The sequence below is a fragment of the Bos indicus x Bos taurus genome, chromosome 25 (genome assembly GCF_003369695.1).
Source record: "Bos indicus x Bos taurus breed Angus x Brahman F1 hybrid chromosome 25, Bos_hybrid_MaternalHap_v2.0, whole genome shotgun sequence".
NCBI lineage: Eukaryota > Metazoa > Chordata > Mammalia > Artiodactyla > Bovidae > Bos > Bos indicus x Bos taurus.
In genome coordinates this window covers 6,764,390-6,790,388 of record NC_040100.1, presented here as the reverse complement: position 1 = coordinate 6,790,388, position 25,999 = coordinate 6,764,390, and the positions used below count along the sequence as shown (strand labels likewise).

The 25,999-nt window shown below is 55.7% G+C and overlaps 3 protein-coding genes across 13 annotated transcripts; 2 read left to right on the top strand and 1 right to left on the bottom strand.

Annotated features, from left to right (window-relative positions):
* The first annotated feature begins 3,827 nt into the window (after positions 1–3,827).
* On the top strand, positions 3,828–9,676 carry ACHE (acetylcholinesterase (Cartwright blood group)). Of its 10 annotated transcripts, none has more exons than XM_027527943.1 (6): positions 3,829–3,933; positions 5,044–5,205; positions 5,524–6,610; positions 6,975–7,459; positions 8,258–8,427; positions 9,331–9,676. In XM_027527943.1, the coding sequence occupies exons 3-6, from the start codon at positions 5,546–5,548 to the stop codon at positions 9,450–9,452; spliced, it is 1,842 nt and encodes a 613-aa protein (XP_027383744.1). In that variant the 5' UTR covers positions 3,829–3,933; positions 5,044–5,205; positions 5,524–5,545; the 3' UTR covers positions 9,453–9,676. The 10 variants fall into 10 exon arrangements, with proteins under 10 accessions (XP_027383745.1, XP_027383740.1, XP_027383744.1 ...); XM_027527938.1 differs by lacking the exon at positions 9,331–9,676 and adding an exon at positions 8,552–9,096; XM_027527940.1 differs by lacking the exon at positions 9,331–9,676 and adding an exon at positions 8,552–9,096 and having other exon boundaries at positions 5,521–6,610.
* Positions 9,677–9,777: 101 nt separating this feature from the next.
* UFSP1 (UFM1 specific peptidase 1 (inactive)) lies at positions 9,778–10,909 on the top strand. The gene has a single exon (XM_027527945.1). It carries the CDS (start codon positions 10,333–10,335, stop codon positions 10,759–10,761), a length of 429 nt encoding a protein of 142 aa, XP_027383746.1. The 5' UTR covers positions 9,778–10,332; the 3' UTR covers positions 10,762–10,909.
* A 298-nt stretch (positions 10,910–11,207) lies between these two features.
* SRRT (serrate, RNA effector molecule) lies at positions 11,208–25,198 on the bottom strand. Of its 2 annotated transcripts, none has more exons than XM_027527932.1 (20): positions 24,905–25,198; positions 24,498–24,637; positions 18,689–18,817; positions 18,305–18,451; positions 17,861–18,049; positions 15,849–16,018; positions 15,537–15,721; positions 15,249–15,347; positions 15,053–15,170; positions 14,565–14,722; positions 14,195–14,256; positions 14,006–14,084; positions 13,521–13,709; positions 12,972–13,145; positions 12,724–12,877; positions 12,378–12,571; positions 12,034–12,190; positions 11,751–11,840; positions 11,517–11,643; positions 11,208–11,415 (listed from the first exon to the last, which is right to left on the bottom strand). In XM_027527932.1, exons 2-20 carry the CDS (start codon positions 24,617–24,619, stop codon positions 11,340–11,342), a joined length of 2,619 nt encoding a protein of 872 aa, XP_027383733.1. In that variant the 5' UTR covers positions 24,620–24,637; positions 24,905–25,198; the 3' UTR covers positions 11,208–11,339. The 2 variants fall into 2 exon arrangements, with proteins under 2 accessions (XP_027383733.1, XP_027383732.1); XM_027527931.1 differs by having other exon boundaries at positions 11,751–11,852; positions 24,905–25,197.
* Positions 25,199–25,999: the final 801 nt, after the last annotated feature.

Genomic DNA, 25,999 nt, shown 5'->3' with positions numbered 1-25,999 from the left:
CAGTCGTATCCAACTCTTCTCGACCCCATGGACTGCAGCCTACCAGGCTCCTCTGTCCATGGGATTTTCCAGGCAAGAGTACTGGAGTGGGGTGCCATTGCCTTCTCCAAAATCCCTGGTTAGGGATCTTATATCCCGTAAGTCCTGGGGTATGGCCAAAAAAAAGGAGGGGTGAGGATGGGGGTACAGGGTAGGGGACATCATTCCTGAGTTGAAACATTTTAGAAGTGTGTTTCAGTCTTGCACTGACAGAGGCGAAGGAGGCCATTGTGGGGTTTGGCAAACCTCAGTATCCCTGGTATCTGCTCCCTCTTCTTCCTTAGGACAGCCACGCTTTAGATGAGTACACAGTCATCCAGAACAAAAACTATATCTCTGAACTTCCTGTATAGCCAGTTATGACCTTAGGATTAAGTTCTGGCCAGTGGGATATAAACCGAAGTGCTGTGTCTGTGATTCCCAAGAAATGTCCTTAAAGGGAAGAGCGATGACCTTTTCTTCAGACCTTCCTCCTTCCTGCTGGCTGGGAATGTAGATGTGATGGCTGATGCTCCAGCAGCCACATTAAAGCATGCAGTTAAAGCTACATACTGAAGACAGGTAACAAAATTCTCTGTAAAGGAACCAGGTCCCTGATATCAAGGACAGCCTGCCAACCCTGAATGGCCTGCTTCTGGGTCCCTTTTGTCTAAGAGAGAAGTACATTTCCATTACATTTCATTCAAGCCATTATAGTGTGGTTTTCTGTCTTTGTTGGCAGAGGTGGGGCAAGGGCTATAATGGAAGTAGGGGTCTCCTGTATTAGCAAACATGGGAGACAGAGGCGCAAGGGAAGTAGAGTTGGTATCACTGGTGGTAGGAGCCTGACTGAATCCTGAATAAACAGACATGGTGAAGGAAGAAATGGATCAGCACATCTCTGTAGTGGTGGTTATGCCCGAGAGTGGGATCACAGAGGACACTGGGGAGGTGACCTTGTTGGACTAAGGAGGGGCAGGTGTCATGGCTAGACAGGTGAGGTCCCCATGTTGACAAAGCTTGTGGGGAGGCTCAAGGTAAAAAGAGGAATTGTTCCCAGAAGTTCTATCCGATTTAAAGAATAGGCTCAAGTCCTTGTCCATCTAGCTTGGTGGCCAGAGGACTCCCTGTTAGTTCTTATATCCGCTGACTGCCCACAGCACCTCCTACTGACCTACACAGCCTGTTGATCCCAAGGAAGTCAGTCTGGCCCCTCTGGGGGGGCACCTCATCCAGCATTTGTCCTCCTGTGGTCCTCTCCTCACGGATCTGCCCTGGCCACTTGTTAAAATGCCTACTTAAAGACTCCACTTAATACCTGATGGATCAGCCCCTCTAAGTGGCCCTGTGATTCTGACGTATACTGAGGTCCAACCCATCTTTTGACAAGTTGGGAAACTGAGGCCCAGAGCAGTGGGGCCCCTGCAGAGACCTCCCTGCCAGTCAGCAGAACACTAAAAACCTGGTCCAGGGCTGGCTCCAATGCCCTGTGGATCTCCCAACACCTGCACCCTTTATCCTGGCTCTCTCTGGTGGTCCGCTGCTAATTTTAAAATTCTCTGAGATGGGGGACACAACCTACATGGTCTCCTCCATTCTCACAATCCTAGGACAGACTGCAGGCTGAGGATGCCCGGTGGCCCCTCGCACATCTCCCAGAGCAGGGGCCTCTTTCTGCAGCACCTACTGCTGAGGCACAGGGCCTGCGAGTCCCAGGACCCCACGAAGACTTGCAGATTCCTCTGACTGGACATTCAACTCCCCCTAGCGCCTGGAGAAGCACAGTAGGGGCTCCAAGAACAGAACACCCTCCTCGGATCCCCCACCTACCCCACTACCGGCCTGCCTACCTGCCCTTCCTTCCATCTCCCTACTGCAGCTCTGGCCCTGCCCTCTCCACGCCTGGGGTAGGAGGAGAGAGTGATGACCTAACGTTGCAACCCCTTCCCGCCCCCGAATCTCGAGCATCTTCAGAGGCAACTTCCCCTTCCCTCTCCTACTGGCTGACCTTCCATATTCCACCCCCTCCCCAAAAAATAAAGTTCTGACTGGCTTCAGAAAGCTCCACAACCTGCCTTGGCCTTACCGGCCATGGATTACTCCACAGGTACTGCCCCACAAGTGGGCAAGAGCAAGCAGTCTACTCTGAGAACATGCCCTTCTCTTTTCACTTTCTAAGCTATCAGTAGTTCATAACCCCAGGCTATAAGCTGTGATTCATCTCCCTTATCTCCGTGCTCCAGCCTAGGACCTCATGACCAGAGAAGTCAAGTGAGGTGCCCGCGTGGCACAGACGGTTCGGGAGCGGCACCTACACCACCCGCAAAGGCCTCCAGTTTCCGAGGCCGGAGAGGCTGCATTCCGCGCCACCTGGCGGCCGCCGCCCGCAAGCGGAACGTGGACCCAGCACCGGGTCCCGCTCTAGCAAGGGCCGGTGTTTGTTCCCGCGTGATGGGCGGGCAGATTGGGGGCCGCCCAGCTTGGAGAGCCGTGAACGAGCGGCCCCGGGCGGGGCACGGCTCTGGATTCCCGCGGTCCTCGCGAGACCCCGAGACCCTCCCCCACCCACCCCCCCCCCCCACCCCCCGCCTCCCCGGGCCCTAGCGACGTCTGACGGCGACTTAGGGCGCTGAGGAGAGCTCGGCAGCCAAGTGAGCGTGCGCGCGTGCCCACCCCACATGGCCTCGCACCGCCGCGCGCGCGTGCACGCGCACGCTCACCCCGAAGCTCGCCCGCGTCGGCCGTTCTCCCACGCAGTGAGCGGGCTCCCGAGCCGGCGGCCCCAGGAGAGGAAGGGGCTTACGTGCGGCGCGCTCGCGTGAGCACACCGCTGCCCACTTTTTCCACCTCACCTCGGGCGCGGGGACGCCGCCGTGGCCGCACAGTCCCCTTGGGTGACTCCCTATAGGGCGGGACCTGGCTGGGGGGGAGGGGGGCGGGTGGTCTGTGCGGCTCAAGCCCCTCCGACCCGGCTAGGGGCGCCCGGGCCAGGCCGCTCCCACCTGCCGGCCGCGGCGACCAATGAGAGCCTGGCCTGGTGATGTCATGCCCCGAGCGGACCCTCGTGACGAAAGTCCGAGGTCACCCGTCAGGGAACCGGCGCGAACCCACCCGCGGGGGTTCCGGAAGTTTCCACTGCGGCGGCGGCGGCGGCGGAATGCTGCCTCGCCCCGCAGCCTCTTCGCGTTGCCACCACATTGGCCTTCCTTGTCGGGCGTCCCGGGGTCACCTCTCCCTCCCGCGAGGGGTCTCCTCCCTCTTCAGGGGTCCACTTCCTATCGCGTTCTGATCTGTTCACAGCCTCATTCCCACAGGTGTCACCTTTCCTGCACTAGTGTTACCCGGCCCCCTTAGAGGGTCGTCAGCCAAGTTTTCGCATGCTGGTCCTCCCGCCACCCCTGCGCTGTCGTGGCCAGGGATGCTCATTTATTCGGCCCCCAGCCCCGACTTGTCCAAGTGTGTCCGTCCGTCCGTCCGTGAGTGTCGGTCACTGCGTTTGTCTCCGGCTGTCACTGCAGGAGGCCGTCCACACGTGTCTGTCTCCGCGGGCTTCTTCTGTCCCTCTGCCTGTCCCTGTGGGTGTCTGCTCCGCCGCTGAGGCTCTTGCGGTCGTGTCTGTCAGCGCGTGTCTGTCCGTCTGTCGGCGTCTGTCACTGGAGTCCGTCTGGGCCCCGGGGTCTCTGGGTCTGGGCTCGGAGGGAGGGAGAGGGAGGGGAGGTGGCAGCCGAGGAAGGCGGGGAGGGGCGGGGGCGGAGACAAGGGGCGGGGGCGGGCGGGGGCGCCGAGCGGCCCGGAGGGGGTGTGTGCGGGGGGCCGGAGGCGGCGGCTGTCAGAGTCGGCTCAGCCTGCGCCGGGGAACATCGGCCGCCTCCAGCTCCCGGCGTGGCCCGGCCCGGCCCGGCCCGGCCGCCTCAGGTGAGTCTCCCGCCCCACCCGGGACCCCCACCACCACCACTCCGGGCAGCGGTCCATCCCGCGGCCCGGGTACGGTGAGCTACCCGAGGGACCCAGGCCCCCAAAACGGGACGCCCCCCGCGCCCCAGGGCCTGCCCAGCGACGCCCCCCGCCGCCCCACACTCATCCTTAACTCTTCTCTCGCCGCCGCCGCATACTTACGGTTGCCCGCGCGGGAGACGGCAGCCCGCAGGGCCCGCCGCGGCTTCTGCTCCCGGATTCCTCTGGGGACCCCCGACCGCCGCTGCCCCTGCTCTCTCCCAAGTCCGGAGCCCCCCGGAAGATGCCCCCAGCTTGGGGGCGGAATCTGAGCTGCGCAGGTTCCTGGAGCGCGGCTGGGTCCTCGGGGATCCCGCGACCCCAGTGCCCCTGAGCAGCGCCAGCCGAAGCCCCCTCCCAGACGCAGGCGTCCCCCTCCCGCGGGGACTCCGTCTCTATTTTGGGGATAGGGGAGGCTTAGCGGAAGCCCCGAGTTATAATTAGCCCCACTCGGGTTTCCTAGTTAATCTCCATCACCACCACCCAGCTCAGGACGGCGAGGACTGGGTGAGGGGTGACCGGCGGGAGAGGGGGGGAGTTCCGACCCGGGGAATTTTGATCCCTTGGCTGGAGATGCCGGAACCGCAGCAGCTGCTGCCCCAAAATAGCGCCCCTGCCCCTGCAGCCGGGGATCTCCGGAGCTTCGAGAATACAGGCGTCCCGGCTCGCCCTTCAGACCCCTCGCCAATGCCCGCGAGCCCCCAGACCCCCGCCCCAAGTTCCCGGCTCCTGGACTCGGGGCGGGGAGCGCCGTCCTTTTCTCGGTCTCTACTGCCCCCCGCCGGCGGCAGCGTGCACCGCAGCATCGGGAGGATGGAGGACTTGAGTCCTGGGGGGCCAGGGCCGGCGAGCCTGTTGTCTGAAGCTAGGCGAGAGGGGTGCGCAGTAGACGGGCACCCGCCGGTACCAGTGCGCTGTGTCAGACAGTGGATGAGGCGGGGCTGGGTGGAGCAGGATATGGAGGATGCAGGATTTGGGGTACCTGGGGCCTGTGACTCCCACACTGTGAATGCCCAACCCATACCCCTCCAGGGCCCGGCCCTGGCCAACTGCAGGAGAGGCTGCGCCTTCACGCCACCTCAAGTTCCCCCATCGGGCGCCTCCGGGCAGTGAGGGCCCCGCCCCTGTCGGTGGCCTGCGGCCTCTAGTTGTGGTGCCTCCACTGGGCCCAAGGCACTCCACTGGGGGAAGGAGGTGAGGGCAGTGGGTTCTGCCTCGCAGGGGAGGGTGTTGCTGGGCAGGTCTGTCTCTGTTCCCTGCATTTGTCTATGTGTGTGTGTGTGTGTGTGTGTGTGCACGCACGCGTGTGCCTGATCTCTGTCCCCTCTAGCTTCTTCTATGTCCTTGTCTCTGCCTGTCTTCCTCCCTCCCTCCACTCTCTCCTCCTCTCTGCCAAACTGCCCCACCTCCTCTGCAGCTCAGTGATAACCCCTGGGCAAGAGTGTTACCTAATCATCTCCTCCCTCCTGGCAGCCTTGAGCCTTCAGCCTCTGCCTTTCTTTCTCCCAGCAGACGCCTGCCTGCCCTGGCAGCCATGAGGCCCCCGTGGTGTCCCCTGCACACGCCCTCCCTGACTCCCCCGCTCCTTCTCCTCCTCTTCCTTCTGGGAGGAGGGGCAGAGGCCGAGGGCCCAGAGGACCCAGAGCTGCTGGTGATGGTGCGTGGGGGCCGACTGCGGGGTCTCCGCCTAATGGCCCCCAGGGGCCCTGTCTCTGCTTTTCTGGGCATCCCCTTCGCAGAGCCACCTGTGGGCCCCCGTCGCTTTCTGCCACCAGAGCCCAAGCGGCCCTGGCCAGGGGTGCTGAATGCCACGGCCTTCCAAAGCGTCTGCTACCAGTATGTGGACACCTTGTACCCCGGCTTTGAGGGCACTGAGATGTGGAACCCCAACCGTGAGCTGAGTGAGGACTGCCTCTACCTCAACGTGTGGACACCGTACCCCCGGCCTTCGTCCCCCACCCCTGTCCTCGTCTGGATCTATGGGGGTGGCTTCTACAGCGGGGCCTCCTCCCTGGATGTGTACGATGGCCGTTTCCTGACCCAGGCTGAGGGGACTGTGCTGGTGTCCATGAACTACCGGGTGGGCGCCTTTGGCTTCTTGGCTCTGCCGGGGAGCCGGGAGGCCCCAGGCAATGTGGGGCTACTGGATCAGAGGCTGGCACTGCAGTGGGTGCAGGAGAATGTGGCAGCCTTCGGGGGGGACCCAACATCAGTGACTCTGTTTGGGGAAAGTGCAGGTGCCGCTTCTGTGGGCATGCACCTGCTGTCCCCACCCAGCCGGGGCCTGTTCCACAGGGCCGTGCTGCAGAGCGGGGCACCCAATGGGCCCTGGGCCACGGTGGGCGTAGGAGAGGCCCGCCGGAGGGCCACACTGCTGGCCCGCCTTGTGGGCTGTCCCCCGGGTGGGGCTGGTGGCAATGACACAGAGCTGGTGGCCTGCCTGCGGGCACGGCCAGCTCAGGACCTGGTGGACCATGAGTGGCGCGTGCTGCCTCAGGAAAGCGTCTTCCGCTTCTCCTTCGTGCCTGTGGTGGACGGAGACTTCCTCAGTGACACACCCGAGGCCCTCATCAATGCTGGAGACTTCCATGGCCTGCAGGTGACTAGTGGCTAGAGTGGGTGGAGCTGGTTCGTCTAGGCCTGTTCTCCCACCCGCCCCTCCCCTTGGGGACCCAGGCATGAGGGTGCCTCCAGACCCACTCCCAAAGGCCCGGGCTTCTGGGACCCATGGCCCCCTCCTCTTCCCTGAGGGCTCCATCCCAGGGTGGTCAGAGGGACAGAGAGGAAAGGAAATGTGGGTATATTTTCTCTTTCTCTCTTTCCCTTCCCCAATCTCAAACTCTTCCTTCCTGGTTCCGGGTCTGTAACTCTTCATCTCTCTGGCTCTTTGTCCATGTGTTTCTGTCTGCCTGTCTGTGTGTGCTTCCCCTGCTCTGCCCCATCCCTCCATCCTGTCCCCCCAGGTGCTGGTGGGTGTGGTGAAGGATGAGGGCTCCTATTTTCTGGTTTATGGGGCCCCAGGCTTCAGCAAAGACAACGAGTCTCTCATCAGCCGGGCCCAGTTCCTGGCCGGGGTGCGGGTCGGGGTCCCCCAGGCAAGTGACCTGGCTGCCGAGGCTGTGGTCCTGCATTACACAGACTGGCTGCACCCTGAGGACCCAGCACGCCTGAGGGAGGCCTTGAGTGATGTGGTGGGTGACCACAACGTCGTGTGCCCCGTGGCCCAGCTGGCTGGGCGACTGGCTGCTCAGGGCGCTCGTGTCTATGCCTACATCTTTGAACACCGTGCATCCACGCTCTCCTGGCCCCTCTGGATGGGGGTGCCCCACGGCTACGAGATCGAGTTCATCTTCGGGCTCCCCCTGGAACCCTCGCTCAACTACACCATCGAGGAGAGAACCTTTGCCCAGCGACTGATGAGATACTGGGCCAACTTCGCCCGCACAGGGTCAGCGGTGCTGAGGGAAGGAGGGCCTCCAGGAGCCAGGGATAAACAGACAGAGAGAGGGGGAGATAAGCAGGCACAGAAACAAAAGGCCAAAGAGTTCACAAAGGAAAGGAGACAAAGAGGGAGAGAAAGAATGATAAAGGAGACCCCGAGAGAAGGGAAGGAGGAAGGCAAGGTCCTGATGATACAAAGACAGGGCACAGGGATAAAGGAGTCACCATAGCAGATAGGAGCATGGACTGTAGAACTGCATCAGCTGGACCAGTGATGACTTTTATTAGCCGTCTGAAGAAGGGGACCATAAATATCCCCATCACCTGGGTGTCAGCAGAAGTAATGTTTTTAGAGCTATGACTGGGCCTGGTTATAGAGAAAGGGCCCAGTAAATCATAGCAATTTTTTAAACGGGAGAAACAAAGATGGAACAAATAATTGAGGGTAAAGAAGAGGAACAACGGGGAGTTCCCTGATGGGCCAGTGGTTAAGACTTTCGGCTTCCACAGCAGAGGGTGTGGAACTACTGCATGCAGAGTGTGGCAAAAAAAAAAAAAAAAAAAAACACCACACCAAAGAACAAGAATAGGAACAGAAAGAGGGAGGGCAGGAGGAAGGGAAAGACCCCAGAGGACAGAGCATATTGGAAAAGAGAAAGGATTAATGAGGTGGTGGGAGGAAGGGGATGGGCTCTCCCGGGAGCCTAAGAGGGCAGGGCAGGGGTCAGGAAGCAGGCTGCCCCCTCTTACTCCCCATCTCCATTCCTCAGACCCCAAGGGCTGAGCCTCCCCTTTCCTTCCGCAGAGACCCCAATGACCCCCGGGACCCCAAAGCCCCACAGTGGCCACCGTATACGGCGGGAGCGCAGCAGTACGTGAGCCTGAATCTGCGGCCTCTAGAGGTGCGGCGAGGGCTGCGAGCCCAGGCCTGCGCTTTCTGGAATCGCTTCCTGCCCAAACTACTCAGCGCCACCGGTACGCCGGGGCCTGCGGGCAGGGGTTGGGCGGAACGGGGGAGCGGGGGGCGTAAAGGGGCTTGGAGAAAGAGAGTGAGGGGATTGGGAGCCGGCCGGGTGTAACCCCTCTCTTCTCCCCCCAGCCTCGGAGGCCCCCTGCACCTGCTCAGGCCCCGCCCACGGGGAGGCGGCGCCGAGGCCCAGGCCCGGCCTCCCCCTGCCCCTCCTTCTCCTCCTCTTTCTCCTCCTCTCCCGGCTCCTGCGGCTGTGACCACGGCCTCTCCCCCCTCCGGCCTCAGGGCCGCCCACCCCCTCCTCTAAAGAGTGGTCGGATCGTGGGGAAGGGCCTCATTCAGGGATCTCCGACCCAGCGCCCCCCCTCCCTCCTCAAACCGAGAAACTGAAACTAGACAGGGAAGGGCGGGAGGCGGTACACCTACGACCCATCTCAGGGACCCACACACCTTCATTGTTTAAATGGAAATGAAAAAGCCAATTTTCTTTTTTTATATAAAATTATTCTCTGGAGCCTGAGCTCGGTGTTGGGGGGTGAGGGAGGCCCTGGGGCTAGATAGCACCCCCTAGTGGAGCTATAAACGCCAACCATTTCTGTCTCTTCTCTTTTCCCCACCAACCCACGGACCTCCTCCTCTGATCCCTTCGGTCCTCCTGTCTTCCGGTCATCTTCTTCCCCTCCCTCCTCCTTACCGCCATCCTTCTCTGGCTCCGCCTCTACCCTCGCCCGCCCTCTGGTCTTGTCTTTCGCATATTCTCCTGATCCTCTTTCCACCACCCCACGTGGTCGCCTGCATTCTCCGTGTCCTCTCTGAACTCACGCTACCCCATCTCCAACTCCCGCATGTCCGTTCCCCTTCTTCCCCATGTCCTCCCCCCACCCACTTGCCGGGCACTCTGGCCGCAGACACGCTGGACGAGGCGGAGCGCCAGTGGAAGGCCGAGTTCCATCGCTGGAGCTCCTACATGGTGCACTGGAAGAACCAGTTTGACCATTACAGCAAGCAGGATCGCTGCTCAGACCTGTGACCCAGGCGGGACCCCCACATCCCCTGCCCTGCCCGCTGTGCCTGGCCCCTCAGCTGTATATACTATTTATTTATGGGCTGGGATATTACACGGAGGATCCCTAGACCCTGCCCACCCACCCCCGACTTTCCCCTGGGGCTCCCGGCCCTCTGCATGCCTCGGGCCGAGCCCCCTCCCCCGCGGTGCCTTCGCCCTCTGGGCTGCCAATAAACTGTTAACAGCCACGGGAGTGTGCGCGACTGGGGAGTCGGGGTCCGGGCAGAACGCTCCAACCACTGGGCGGAGTGAATAAAGGGGTGGGTGCTAAAGTCGGAGCGGGGAGAGGAAGCTGGGCGCAGCGTACCGTCTTCCCAGCCGCAGCCGGTAGGGCCCGCCGGCGAGTAGGAGCTCACGCCTGCGCAGTGAGGCCGGCGGCGCGGGCGCGGCGGTGCATTGTGGGAGACCCGAGGACCTGCTTGGTGTTCACCGCCGCGATCGCGCCATGCGCTGCTACCAGGGGCCGGACGAGCGATCCCAGGGCCCTTGCGCCGGTGCTGCCTGCGGTCAGCCCTAGACTCGGGGCGGAGAAGGAGCGCTGGAACCTGGAGTTCGCGCCTCGCTGCCTGGAGGACGCACCTGCCTGGCCCAACAACCGCCGCTCCCGCCCACCGTCCTGGAGCTACTAAAGGACGTCCATCTGGGCCTGGCCCTGCCCGGCCGCGGCCCCACCCGCCTGGCCCTCCTCTCGGGCCACTACCTCTACTACCACTACGGCTGCGACGGAGTGGACGACCGCGGCTGGGGATGTGGCTACCGCACTCTGCAGACGCTGTTCTCATGGCCAGAGGGCCTGCCCGTGGGTGTACCCGAACTGGGTGCAGTGCAGGCGGCCCTGGAGGACATGGGCGACAAGCCCCCCGGGTTCCGGGGCTCTCAGAGCTGGATCGGCTGTGTAGAAGCCAGCCTCTGCCTGGACCACTTCGGGGGGCCCCAAGGGCGGCTGTGTCACGTTCCCCGTGGAGCAGGGCTTCACGGGGAACTGGAGAGGCTGTACTCCCACTTCGCGGGGGGTGGGGGGCCTGTAATGGTTGGCGGAGATGCAGATGCCCAGTCCAAGGCCTTGCTGGGAGTATGCCTGGGCCCAGGCACCGAAGCTTACGTCCTGGTGTTGGACCCTCACTGCTGGGGTGCTCCGAAGAACCCCAGTGAACTACAGGCTGCTGGTTGGGTGGGCTGGCAAGAGGTAAGCACAGCCTTTGACCCCCACTCCTTCTACAACCTGTGTATGACCAGCTGTAACTCCGAAGAGCAGAACCGTGCCCTGGACTGAGGCTAAGTTCCCAGCACTGAGCAGCCTCTAGCCCTGTACATTCATCCACCCTCATCTCAAAGGCAGAGGCTGCCTAATGTCAGACCCCCAGGAAGTCCCAGCAAAGCCTGAGACCTTTGTTGTCAATAAAGTGGCAAGACCCAGCTAACCATGGCCCCAGCAATTTTGGGGGAGAATTTGGGGAGGTCTATGTTGTACTATATATATATATATATATATATACACACACACACACACACACACACACACATACACATACATATATTCTGCCTGCAATGCAAGAACCCAGGTCTGATCCCTAGGTCAGGAAGGTCCCCTGGAGAAGAGCATGGCAAGCCACTCCAGTATTCTTGCCTGGAGAAATCCATGGACAGAAGAGCCTGGTGGGCTACAGTCCATGGGGTCACAAAGAATCAGACACGACTGAGCAATGAACACTTCATATATACTAAGCCAAGAGTCACCACGCAAGTGCTTTTACTGGCAGTAGGGCTGAACGTACAAAAACTTCTCAGAGCTGGATAAGACAAGGCAGTCACAAGTACAGATGATACCAGGAGTGAGGAAAAGTAGGTGAGTCAAAAGAAGTCCACATCATCTGGAGCATCCAGGTCACGGTATTCCACAATGGCCCGTGGGTCTCCACGGACCATCCTGTGCGGTCAGAAAGAGTTAAGACAGGGTTAGAGTTGAGGGTCTCTGAAAGGAAGTTTGCAGAGGACCAAGAAAACGTAACCATCTTATCCCATTCTCACCTGTTTCGAGGTTTCCCAGGGTAACCTCCCTGGCCTCGGAAAGCATCATAGTTCCCTCGGCCAGCACCATAGGGAGCATGGGGGTATGGGGGTCCTCCTGTGGGGACTGCAGGGCGAACAGCACCAGCTAGGAAAAAGATCAGTACAGAGTTGAAACGCTGTGACCTCAACTATACCCTAAGTTTTCTTTCTCCCAGCCCTAGTTCAAGTCCTTCAACTCCCTCTTACACTTACCTCCATAGCCCAAGATGGGGGGCCTGGGCTGACCATAGGGCATCAGGCCCTGGGGAGTCTGGTGTGGGTAGGGAAGTCCCGGGGTCAGACCTGGGGGGAGTACAACAAGGACAGGAACATGAATTACTGCGGGGGAGGGCGCGGGGGAGGAAGACAATGAATGCGCTTTTAGTAATATGGCCTGAGACTGGGGTAGAAACTTAGGTCTCACCAGTTAGAACCAGGAGTCTTTGAACAGTCAAGGGACAGAGAATGGGGCAGACCCTCATGGATCGTATCTTACTCTGGGCAGGGCCTGGTGGCTGAGCTGGCTTGATCTCAGGCAGAGCAGGGCGCTTGGCATCAGTGAGAAAGTTGTTAAAAAAGGCTACCTCCTTCTTCACTTCCTCAATCTTTTCTGCATGCTTATTGAAGATATGTTTACGTACAAACTCGGGGCCCTGGGCGAAGAGAAGAGGGGATTAGGACAGACTGAACAGTGTGGGCTCCCTTGCTGCCCAGACCCAATCTTCAAGGACAGTCCTCCCCTCTCCAATCCCAGTGAACACTTCCTCCCCAGGCTTGAAGAGGCTTCCTGGCTCAACCCTCTCTTCCCATTGTTCTAACAACATAATTGTCATCACAGACCTTGAATTTCTTGCCACTGAGAGGGCATAGCCACTTATCCTTGCCCAGTTCCTGGGTGTTGGAGGTCACAAACTTTTCCACTTCCTGTTCAGGGTCTTTGCGACCCATCTTCTGGGCCTCTTCCTCTGAGAGAGATTCTCGAACACTCAGCAGCGGAGTCAGTTTCTCCTCAAATGTCTTCTGCCACTCTAGGACTATGGTTGGGGTACAGACAGGAGCAGGTTGGAGAAAGGAGCCAGGAGGAGGGGATTGGAGGAGAGGGTGGCAGAGCACTACTACCAGGGCAGAACCAAGGCCAGAGGCAGCGGAGAGCAAGAGAAACCAGGATGGGGAGCGGGGAACTCACCTTCCCCATGACTGATGCGGTTGGGTGGCATGGGCCCCCGAACGTGGATGATGCCACAACGGTTGGGCATTTCATCCTCGTTGGGGTACTCGCACGTGTTATAATAATCCAGGGAGTGCACGATGCGCAAATAGAGAAGGAGCTTGTCCAAAACCTAAGAAACATGAGAAGCGGTGAGTTCATCACTCTTCCCCCTTTACCGCCTGAGCCAGGCTCTCCCACGCCCCACGCTCCGCTCCCACTGGCACCTTGATCAGCTTCTCATCCCGCTCCACGTTGATCTCTGCAGGGTTCCCTTCCTTCGGAGGCTCCTCAGGAGGGGCCCCCCCACTGCTCCCCAGCAGCTCCTCCTCCTCAGCGCTCACCTCCTCAATCAGGTAGTCAGTGATATTCTTCAAGATCGGGTTCTGTGAGGGCAGACTCTGGAAGGGTGAGAGGTGAGGTGAGAGAGGCAGACAAAACTCTTCAGGGCAGCCTAGGAACCTTTGCATTTGAAAAGGCCAAGTGGGGCAGAAAGGAGCTCAGGACTCAGCTGGCCTGTTACCTCTCCGTTGTTATATTTCAATATAATATTTTATAGAATACTATATTTATAATAAATATTACATTTACACGTCTGTTCTGCCTTAGCCCATAAATAATCACTAACATCAATCTGTTTCATTGGAGCTGAAGGTGCTGCCCAGGAGAAGGGCAAAGACGTGGGTGGGTAAAAGGGGTCAATGCTACAGATCAGGTAAGGCCAGAGGTGCCCATAGCTGACGAGGTGGTAAAAAGCTCCCCGAGGAGTCACTGACCGCTGGCAGGGCAGGAGTCCCGGGCTCCGGGGCCCAGAGCTGGGTCCTGTCGTCCAGTGTGTGGACCAGCTTGGCTGCCAGCTTGATGTCGTTGCGCACGATCTGCTTGTGCTGGGTGATGCCGTTGATGTTGCGGACACGACGAGTGAGGTCTCTGTTTACACCAGGGCTCAGCTCACACTCCCGGAGCTGGAGGGGACCGAAAGCTTAGCAACACTTGCCCGAGAAGAGCCACTAGAAGACTGGCCCCACGAGCACACTAGTGATCAGACCGAGCCCCTGTGTACAGGGACCAGGATGTCTTGCTCACTCCAACAGTCTTAGGGCCACACCCAGAGACAACTGCATGCAGTCCACGTGAGCAGGCAAAATGGATGAAATAAAGACTGGATGGATGGAGCCGTCAATGAACAAAGGAACAAGACTGTGCGGAGCATGCAAGGCCCTACTTTCTCTTCCTCAACAGCCCCACTCCCAGCACTCACTCGGATATTCTGCAGGTTCCAACAGATCTCCTTAATGTTCACGCTGCGGTCAAAGGTCACCCAACCACGGCGGAAAAACCTGAACAAGAAAATGCCCACATAATCCTGGGATGGAGGTGATGCTGGCCACTCATCTTCCCTAAAGCTTTTCCCCAAGGTGTCCAGGGTCACACCTCCCACCTTCCTCACCTCCTCTCCGGCTGGGGCTCCGATAACGCCACACGCATAAAGCCTGGATATCGTTTACAAAGCTGTAAAAGCAGAAACAGAAACCCTACCTAGTGATTCAACAATTTACTTCTTCCTCCAATCCCTATGTCCTTAGAACCCTGGGGAACTGCCTTTTCATCTATCCTTGGACTAGGAAAAAACAATACAAGGGCTTAAGAACAGCAGCAGCTGAAAGCAAATGCTGCAGTCAGGGCTGGCCTCTCTGGAGGCCGTGGGCCCAGGGGGAAGGGGCTTCCCTGTTAGAGAAACAGGGGTGTGTGTGCATCAGAAGCAGCGCCAGGTTCTCATCCCCCCCCAAAGCCTAGGTGTCACCCCTGCCCACACTCACAGAAATGATCTCAGCCCGGGAGATGTTGGGCGCGATGTTGCGCATGAAGAGAGAGCACGTCTTATGCAGGGGTCGGGGTTTGCATTCCAGCCCAGGGGCATCCTTAGGCTTCTCCCTCTCTTCTTCCTTGGGCTTCTCCTTTTCCTTGAGTGTTTCATCTATGCAGGGAGCAGTGGGAGTCAGCAAAAATTTGTTGTTGGGTGAAGGGAGAATAGAGAAGTTGTTAGTGAGTAAAGTCGCTCAGTCGTGTCCGACTCTGCGACCCCGTGGACTGCAGCCTACCAGGCTCCTCTGTCCATCAGATTCTCCAGGCAAGGATACTGGAGTGGGTTGCCATTTCCTTCTCCAAAAGAAGTTGTTACGCCTCCCCCAACCAGTCTCTCCCAAAAGGTCCCCTCCTTATCAATTTCACCCACCTCTCGCCTCCACACCAGCCCCCTCACCCTCCCCAGCACCATCAGTAGCAAGAGACTGAAAATAAGACCTACCAGCCTCCTCCTTCTCCTCCTCGGCCTGGCCACTCTCAGACTCTGACTCCGACTCGGACACACTGCCTTCGTCAAAGCTGTCATCGCCACTGTGCTTCCTGTTCCGCTTCTTGCTGCTCTGTGAGACCCACAGCAAGGGGGGAGTCAGGAACCAGGACCCAGCCCCGACTGCGGCCTTATCCAAGCGAGAACCTACCTTTTTGGCTTCTTTCTCAGAGTCTTCCTTCTTCTCTTCTTTGTCCCCATCACCTTCAGATTTCTTAATTTTGTCATCACTGGAACTCTCATTTTCAGCCTATAGGTAGAGACAAATCACCAGGAACATCATTCTCTCCTTCAGCCTTTTTCAGAGAGCCCTGCCAACTCTCCAGCAGCTCAGTCCACAAGTTTGCCTCTCGCCCACCCAATACCCAACACCCTAAAGTGGCTCCATTTCCCGCCCTCCAGGCCTCACAGACAGCACCAGAAGCCCCAGCACTGAGACCTGTTTGCCATCTTCTTTCTTGTCATCCTTTTCGTTGGCCTTGCGCTCTCCATCGCCCAGGCCTGGTCCGACCCGGCTTTCCTCTTTCTTGTTGGGCTCCCCAGGCTTTCCTGCCTGCTCCTCCTCCTCCTCCTGCTCCAGGATCCGCAGATCATTCTCTGTACCTCCTTCCATCTTAATCACAGCTACCAACACAGGGAGCAGAGGTCACATTCCAAGGGTCCTGGCCTTCTGCCTCTGGCTTTCTATCAATTTTCATCTTCAGCCAAGACCCTGGTCACCAGACAAGTCCACCCCTCCCAATCCACACACCTGCATCCAGCATCTTGACAATGGCGTCAGCTTTGTCTATGTCCAGCAGAAGATTATCAAACCAGCCACTCTCCATGAGGGACAGGAACACCCTTAGTCGGTTTTGCAGGGCCCCTCGGGCCTCCTGCCGACGCTTCCCCACCTCATCTGGGTGGTACTTAGACCGAAACCTGAGAAGGAGGTGGGGAGGGAAGAGCCAAACAGTCACTGGAGGCCAGAGCCAGGACATGGGGAGGGGCCCGGGAAAGTCAGGGCACAGCCCCCATCCTCTCACACCCACAGACGGTCATAACAGTGGATCAGGGGAGGGGGTGCACCTGAACCACCCAAACCCCCCGAAAGGAACCAGAGGTTAGGCTCTGAGAAGATCTGGGGGAGAGCCAAGAACTAAGAGCTCTAGATTTGGAAAGAGTATGACTACAGGGGGAGTCAGGGCTGGGGGCAGAATGACTGCCCAAAATGTCTGGGAAACACCAATTTTAAGGAGTGTAGTTTCCCACAGCTTCCCAAAGTACCACTAAAGAAATAGTAGGTCCCAAAGAACCTCCCTCTCCTTGCCAACCCCAAACTAGAATCATTAAAAGGACTGCTCCCACCAGCTCCCTCCATCCCTTGGTGGAAGACAGGGAAACCTGAAATCACCAGAAAGGAAAAGCCACAAAAGGCAGGACACCTTTCTCCCCGCTAGGGAAGATAAGCAGCTGGTGAAGGGACAGGGAAAGACCAAAGGGAGAAACTGAAGTGCCCTTATAACCTCAGGTACTGCCCACAGGGGTCAAGAGAGGACAGGGATGGAGGGTTAGGTTAGAGCATGAAAAAGAAAACACTTAAAATAGGACCCTGGGCAGGAGAGGGCGGGGAGGACAAAAGAAATTAGGATATGCAAAGAAGAAAGGGCAAAGTGTGAGAAAGTCCCAGAACAAAAACAAGGAGGAAAACTAAAGACTAAACGAAAACTAGGAAAAAAACAAAACCCCAGTGGAAAGAAGTGTCAGACAGGAGCAAGAACGGGGACAGAGAAAGAATGACAGGTCTATGAGTGAGTAAGACAAAGACATGGGTTAAGAAGAAAGAGGAGACAGGGACAGAACAGAACCACAGCTGAGCAGAAGAGGAAGGGAAAGCCGCAGGCGTCACCTCCAGGATCTTTACCTTGGCCGCTTGGTCAAACAGAGCTCAAGATTTAACTAGCCGCGCCCAGGGCCCATGCTGGCTGGTGGGCCACCGGCTGGCTCCTGGCTGGGGCGCCCGGCCCGGGTGCCCCACCCCCGCGGGACTCCGCGGTGGGGGCCCTGACTGACTAGCTGCCTGAGCAATCACATTCAGCTAAACCGCTGCATTGTGCACAACGGTGCCCTGCCTGTCTGCCTGGCCCGGGCAGCGCGGTCAGCCCAGGGGGCTCATGTATGGGCTGGGTATGGTGGGGGTGGAGGTGGGTTTGCTCCGAGCTCCGTCGATGAGCGGGTGTAGTTCCCAGTTCTGGCTCTTTTCAAGGAGGAGGAGCAGAAAGAGGATGAGGAGGAGGAGGAGCAGGAAGGGGGGAAAAGATGGTTGATTAAAATTAAAACATCCACAAAAGGAAAAAAATCAAAATTCTTTTTCTGTCAAACGATCCTGAGAGCTTTGCTTTTCTTGTCTGGTTTCACTCGTTGCTTTTGGGAGGACACCACCGCCACACAGGGTCCCAGCGATCAGGGATGGCGGTGACCCCAAACGCAAGGGGGAGGCGGTGTGTCTGCCGCCCCAGAGGAACAGGTGGCTCTGGCCAGCTGCCTGGAGGTGGCTCACTCACCGAGGACGGCGGGAAGGGAGATTGGGGTGGGGGAGGGGTGGGGGGCCGTGGCGGACGTGGAGGTGAGGAGACCCATCGGCCAGGGCTGGCACACTCCCCTCCCCCGCCCCCAGAAGTGCTGGACTGGGGGAGATGGGGAGAGCACCGGGCTGCAGGCCCCACTGGCAGGGCCAGGGGAAACATGCCAGGGACAAGACGGTAGGCGAGGAGGGGCACTCACCACTCCTCATCCTTGTGAGCCAGGAAGAAGTCCTGCATCTGCTGCCTCCGGAAGTCCAGCTTGTAGTCGTTGTAGCGCTTGACCGCCTCGGTCTCGTCCACAGCATCATCCAGGGACAGGAGGAACTCCTTGAAGGTCTTCATCACAGGGGGCGGCACGCCCAGGTCGATCTCTGCTATGCTGCCCAGCCTGTGGGGGCGGGGGGACACGCTGGTCAGGAAGTCTTCAATGTGGGGGAAGAGGGTGGGAGAATGGGGGGGGGCCAAGGCAGCCAGCTGCCCTCTCCCTTTGCCCACCAAGACCATCACCCCGAGGTACCAACAGCTGCCACCGCCCACTGGTGCTCTTGTGTGCCCAACCCAATTCTCCTGGCTTCAGCCACCCCAATCCATCCCCAAATGTGGACCCCCTTCTCCCGGGCCCCCCCTGAAGCGCAGGTCTCACCTGGCCTGGATAGGCAGAACAGGGTGCTGCACGATGTGGACGTCTGGGTGGCCCCAGGGCTGAGGGGGGCCATAAGCTGGGCCCCCACCCCCCCCAGCATAGGGCATCTCATAGCCACTGTGGTATGGGTCAGAGCTGTGCTCATCCCTGAGGGTGGGGGACACAAAAGTCAGGCGGAGAAGGCAAGCAGCTCTCCAGAGGACAGAGGACGGGACCGAAGGGGGGTGCACGTGGACTGCGGTCTCTCCCACAAGGGCTTAAAGGGACCAAAAGAGATGACTTGAGGGGAAGTCTGAGCAAAGGAAACGACCGAGAAAGTTCTCAGCAGAAGTGAGGGGGGAGAGCCGAGGCCCGGAGAGAGGACAGAGGCTGTCGCCATCTCACCAGTCTCGCCGCATGCGCTTCTGCGGGGGGCTGAGCTCGTGCCGTGGAGGCGAGAAGCGCTCCCGCCGATTCCGGTCATAGTCACGATATTCGCCCCGACTGCGGCGCTCCCGGCCCCGGTCCCACTCTCTGGAGGTAAGAACAAGCGGCGGTAAATACGACAACACAGCTGGGTATCCCAAGACCACACTCCTGGACGGGCTCTTTCTATCCTATCTGAGTTGTTGTTCAGTCGCTAAGTCGTGTCCAACTCTGCAACCTCGTGGACTGCAGCACGCCAGGCCCCTCTGTCCTTCACTATCTCTTAGTTTGCTCAAATTCATGTCCACTGAGTCGGTGATGCTCTCTAACCTTCTCACCCTCTGCTGCCCCTTCTACTTTGGCCTTGAATCTTTCCCAGCATCAAGGTTTTTTCCAATGAGTTGGCTCTTTGCATCAGGTAGCTGAAGTACTGGATCTGAGTACATCCAGACTAAAAGCTGCAAACTGTATTCCAAAAGAACCCTCTAAGCGGAAAGACTTGTCTACTTCCACCACTTCAGCCACTACCCACAAGCTGATGGCTCGTCAACTCTTCCTCCAGCCTGGCCTTTTTTCTGAACTCCAGAGCAATGTTACCAACCCCTTCTATTATTGCCACCTCCAATTCAACATGACCAGAATCAAGCCTGTTATTTCCATCGCTATGGGCCCAAACTTGCCGCCCCCGACCCACAGCTTCCCACTTTCGGCTGCACCAACAGACTGCCCCGCATCCAGTTACCAAGGGTCACTCTCACTGCTAACTTGTTATCAGCTTATTAACTCTCTGCCTCAAACGCAACGAAGGCTGTTCTTTCCCCTGCCATTCCCATAAACTCAGCCAGGTCTATGTGCCCTGGTCCCGGCCACTTCTCCTTTTAAGTGCAGCCTTGGTTCGTATTCCCTACCTCTGGTCTCTCCCCTTCCTCCTCTCCAAGGTCACAGGGCTCTTTCTCAAACAAAATGTGAACATGTCATGCCCTTGCTTAAATTCAAAACTTTGGTTCCTGGCGACCATTCCAGATTCTCTACCAATCACCAGTGAACCCCATCTGCATCTTAACAAAGGAAAATCCTCTGCTATAACCCAGTAGTTCTCAAACTTTTCAGTCTTGGGACGACCTCCTTACACTCTTAAAAATTAAAGAGCTTTTGCTTGTATGAGTTATATTTATCAACATTTAACTGTACTCAAAATCAACACAGAAAAAGACTATTAACTTTGAAATCACACAGTAATACGAATTATATATTTGTACACGAAATGGCTATTTTCCAATAAAAAATTCTGTGAAAAAAGTCGCACTGCGTTTTTTCATTTACAAATTTTTTCAAGGTCTGGCTTAATTTTAAAGGAGACAACTGGATTCTCACAGTATATACGTCTCCATTCAACCTGTTAAGATACGTTGTTTGGTTGGAAAATGTGAAGTACACAGTGATATGTACTTGAAAAAGGGAGTACTTTAATAACCTTTTCAGATTATTGGGGATATTCTGTTTGGTTTGGCTGTGCCATGCAGCTTTCGAGATCTTAGTTCCCCAACCAGAAATCCAACCTGGGCTCTCAGCAGTGACAGCCCAGAGTCCCCAACCACTGGACTGCCAGGGAATTCCCTATTCACTGTTTTTGACACTCCCCAAAATTTGGCAAGAGATAGTTATCTTAAAGGCTAGCTGCAATGTGGAATCTGAAACCAAATCAATGAACATTTTGTACTCCGCTACATTAAAGTTCATTGTTCTTCTTTGCTCTTTTAATGGACCTTGACACATCTCATTACCTATCTCACCATAAAAGCCTTTAAAGCAATGGGGAGCTGACAAACTGACATTGTAGATAAAAGTTTTCCAAACTTTAGTTTTCACTGCAAAGTTCCACTTTCTTACTGGCAACAAAACTGACAATTTTCCCTAAAGTAACAAGTGGTTAGACAGCAGCACCAACTCAATGGATATGAATTTGAGCACACTCCGGGAGATAGTGGGGGACAGAGGAGCCTGGCGTGCTGCAGTCCATGGGGTCACAGAGTCGGACACGACATAGTGACTGAACAACAAGAGTAGCAAGTTCTCTTAAATGTCTACCCAAAACCCAAATATGAATAAGCACTGTTTGACAGCCGTCCATTCTGGTAAAAAAAAAAAACGCATCTCACAGGAGAGGAGTGATCAGGGCTGTTAACTCAGCTCACAACTCAATCCCACAAAAGCTCCTCCTCAAGATAACCACTATACCACAGGCGTGCAGGCTTAGTCGCTCAGTCGTGTCCGATTCTTTTCAACCCCATGGACTTTCCAATCCCATGGGTTCGATCCCCAACCCAGGGATCGAGCCCCGTCCTTGCAGGTGACTCTTTACCACTGCGCCACCTGGGAAGCCCAGGTGATACAATATGCAGAAGTGCTTTACGCATACTTCCTATTCATCACATGTATTAAAAACTATATTAAGAAGTTAAGAATTAATAAAGTTTAAAATTGTTATTGATAAAAAAAACAAAAAAATAAAATACAATTGTTATCGCTTCATCAATGACAGTACATGAAGCTTTTATCGAGCACCGGTGCCACTGCTGTGATTTGGGCTAGGGCACCAGCGCGAATCAAAGCAGTTTTACTCACCATTGCTAGGGCACAGTGTCAATACAGTGAAAGCAACAATACTACCTTAGTATCACTATAAAAAGTTGCGAGCTAACAACAAATGCTTGGAGAGGGTGTAGAGAAAGGGGGACCTCCCCCCTACACTGCTGGCAGGAATGTAAGCTGTCTGCAGCCACTACGGAAAACAGGATGGAGGTTCCTCAAAAGACTGATATTACACTTGCCATATGATCTAGCAATCCTGCTTAGTCACCCCGTCATGTTCAACTCTTTTCGAACCCACAGACTGCAGCCCGCCAGGCTCCTCTGTCCATGGGGATTCTCCAGGCAAGAATACTGGACTGGGTTGCCATGCCCTCCTCCATGGGATCTTCCCAACCCAGATCTCCCACATCACAAGCAGATTCTTTACCGTCTGAGCCACCAGAGAAGGCCTACTCCTGGGCATCACTCAGACAAAACCGTACGTAAGTCAGAAAGATAAATGCAACCCTATGTTCACAGCAGCACTATTTACAGCAGCCAAGATATGGAAACAATCTAAATGACGGCCTACAGAGGGATGGATAAACTAACACAGTGTATGGTGTTCAGAAAGGAATGCTACTTAGCCATAAAAAGGAATGAAGCAACGCCATGTAGCAACACGGATGGACCTAGAGATCACCACACGAGGCGAAGTGACTCAAAGAGAAAGACAAATACTGTATGATGTTACTTACACGTGGAATCTAAAACATAACACAAATGAACATATCTATGAAACAGAAACACTCACAGACATACAGGACAGACTTGTGGCTGCCAAGGGGGGAGAGGAATGGAGCGGGAGTTTGGCGTTAGCAAGTGCAAGCTATTATATATAGAATTGGTAAGTGACAAGTTTTACTGTATAGCACAGGAAACTAGTACTCTGTAATAAAGCATAATGAAAAAGAATTTTTAAAAAAGAACAAAAATTTTAAAAGATAAAAAACAGTTGTAGGCTCACAGACCTCTGAGGGATTATGAGAACCACTACTCTAAAAAAACTAGAACCTATGTTCTTTTCTGTGAACAACATTATGTCCCCAAGTCCAAGCTGTACAGCCCATCTGTGTCTGAGGAATTCCCACTAATCTTTCCAAACTTTCCTAAGTGTCCCCTTCCTGTCACCCTCCCCTACAATACCTTCACCACTTCTCCTCTCCCTCAGATCTGTTCCCTCAACATTTCACATCTTCATCATGACCTCTCATAGATAAATATATTCATTTACAGCATACACCCAAGGCCATTTTGCCCCACACTCCAAGCCCCTGACTGTCAACTCCTTAAAGACAATAACTATCCCTTGGCCATCTTCAGAATTCAGAAGAATGCATTTGGTTGTCCTCTTTTATTATTTTTACACCTTTATTTGCTTTAATTTTTTGCAGCATTTATTCCCAGGCCAAAGTTTTTTCTTCAGGTTCTTCTGGGAAATCTTTTACTTCTGGGCAGCCTCCTCTTCTGGTTTAGGAACAAGCCATTCTTTTTCAGTAAGGATCACCTCAGTGTGGCAAGGAGAGCTCATGTACAGGTTGACCCGACCATGAGCTCTGTAAGTCCTGCACGGCACCCTGGGCCTTTGTTCACCTGGATGTGCTCAATGACCAGAGAATCTACATCTAAGCCTGTAAGTCCAGCATGACTCTCTGCATTTTTGAGCACGTGCAGTAAAACGTCAGCACTCTTTTTGGGCCACCAACCCTGTGTCCAGCCTCACTGCTTGGCCTGTGCACACCTCCCAACTCCACCGTTACGACGGAATGGCACACACAGCTTCTTTAAAGTGACAGCCTTCAGATACTTGGTGGCTTTTCAGATATGCACACCCTTAATTGCCTGGGCAGTTTCATGAGTGTTCTTAAAGTAAACACAAAGATTTGAACCTCTTGATCTGCATGATTTTGTGGTGTTTTCTGGATCAAGTGAATAGTGCACCGTTTTTAGAAGTCACCCCAGGCTGCTTACTGGAAAAGCGTCTCCTGACTTTCTTAGAAAAATACTAAAGAAAACAAGGTGCCGCAGACAGTCTCCACAGTGAAGAGATACGTTGAGGGAAACACTGAACAACTTACTAAACTTCTTTTTCAAGATGACACTAGATGAATAAATGCTACTCAATAAGCCATCTCAAACTTTTTTTCTGATAACCTGTTTCCAAATCAAGTCTGTGATATCAACTCACTGACCAGATACTTATGATGTTCCTTAGATAAAAATCTTCCTCAATTCCTTTAAATATCAACTATTTAACAGAAAAAACCTCAACTCTAATCTACTCCAGAACATGCCAGAAAGCTAATCACTACTGCTAAGTCACTTCAGTCGTGTCCGAGTCTGTGCGACCCCAGAGACTGCAGCCCACCAGGCTCCCCCGTCCCTCGGATTCTCCAGGCAAGAACACCGGAGTGGGTTGCCATTTCCTTCTCCAAAGCATGAAAGTGAAAAGTGAAAGGGAAGTCGCTCAGTCGTGTCCGACTCTTAGCGACCTCATGGACTGCAGCCTACCAGGCTCCTCCATCCATGGGATTTTCCAGGCAAGAGTACTGGAGTGGGATGCCATTGCCTTCTCCAAATCACTAGCTACATCAAACCTAATCAAGTAATCCCATCCATGGATCACCGATGGCATCACCAACTCAATGGACATGAGTTTTAGCAATCTCCAGGAGTTGGTGATGGACAGGGAAGCCTGGTATGCTGCAGTCCATGGGGTCACAATGGGTCCGACCCTACTGAGCAACTGAACTGAACTGATCACTGTTCAAAGAACTCTTTCTGATTCTAGGCTACACTATTACAAGAAATTTAATTATATCCTGATAGAGAACTAGTCTGATAACCTCTCCAATCAAGCCAATTCTGTATTATTACTTTTTCTGAGTCAACTTTCTGGGGGTATAATTTACAAACAATAGAATGCACACACAAACACTGCTTTTTCCTACTCAAACTCTTACCTCTGTTGCTCTGATCTTCTGAACATTTCAAAAATTAAGCCATAGAGCAATGAAGTCAAACCACATGAAACAGTCAAAAACGAGTGATTTCATATGGCTCGACCTAATAAATAAAGCTTTAAGAAAACTGCAATGAAACTTGAATGCCCGACAATAAAACAGGGAGCCGAAATTAAGAAAAAATTGTGTCCTACCGGTCATTCCAATCATCCCCTCGACGTCTTTCATCTCTCTCCCGGGAACGGTCGTAGTCGCTGCGCTCTCGTCTAAACTTGTCCCTGCGCCTTCGATCATACTCGTCATCGCTGTCACCCATGGCTCTGGCTGAGGGGGCCTGGAATCCGGAGAGGGATAATCTGGGCGTTCAACAATGACGGCAGGAGCAGAGGACCCCACCCCACCCGCCCTTTGCAGCAGCATGCCCGCCTCCCTCCAAAAAGGCCAGCCCTCCGCCGACCCCGCCATCATAAGGCCTCGGCCCCCGCAGCTGGAGGCCTCCGACTCTCCAGTCGCTCCCAGGGGCCTCCTCGCCCACTCGCAAGCCCCTCTCCCTGCTTCCCGCCCCAGCCCGGCTCTTGCCGCTCCAGGCCCCTCCCCCCACCTGGAAGCGGTCGCGGCCGTTTGTCTCGCGGTCCAGCCAGCAGGTTCTTTGGGAGATCTGGGCCCGCCCCTTGCCTCGGGCGCGCGACGGGGACGACGAGGAGGGTAAGAGGGAGACTGGGCGCTCTTGGCGACGGGGCCGAATAGACGCGAAGAAACCGGGACAGCCGAGGATGGACGGTCGGCGCGCGCAGCTCGAGCTGCGCCTGCGTCACCCGCAGACCAGCGCCCGGAACCACAAACTGCATCCACCAGGGGCTGGTGGAGAACTAACTCGGAGAGGGAAAGGCGGGGAGCACCGGGGGCTGATGGGAAGGGGCGGGCACCCAGAAGTCTCGCGCGTTCTGCGGGACGAGAACTGTGCGAGCAAGAGGAACTACGGGAGCCGGGCGGGACCAAGCATGGGGAGGGCGGTAGACGCCCCCTCCCCCCCGCCCCGGCCGTGAGGGAGCGCTTCCTCCCGCCGAGGTCGAGGGTCGCGCTTCCCCGGATGTGTCCGAAGTCTAAACCAGTTGGCATTCAGCCGCTTACCCCTATGTTTACTCGCGGAGCCCCCCCGACTTCATCAGGAATGGTTCTCCCCTCTCCTTGCGCAGGGCAGAGATTTAGGGACTCTTCCGTTTTCGCGGATTCAGCAACCATTTTAAAGCATTTCCCACCATTTTGTGATCCCACCAGAGAACCAGTGGTTATTGGTTGTCAGTACGCGCTACCTGCAAAACCCATTGTTCCTGCTCTTCTTCCACAAAGGCACCCGATCTTTAAGTAAAAGTGGCAGACCCCAACCAGCACCTTGATGAGATCAGTTGTAGGTTGTGAGCCTGACGGCCAAGCAGGATCTGGGCTGCCCCAGATTAAATGCACCACCACCCCAGGGATAACAAAAAAGTCCTTGTTCAGTGAGTTGAGTGTGAAGACTTAAGGAAATGCTGCCTTTCTTGCACATACTGCAGCCTTGTTCCCAGGGCTTGTGGCGGGGTTGGGAGGGGGGAGTATCTCTACAGCAACTACTTTTAAAAGAGTGTACAATGGAGTTGCAAAAAACTGACCCAGGACTAGGAAGACCCTTCCGATCTTGGTTCTGCCATTTGGGAGC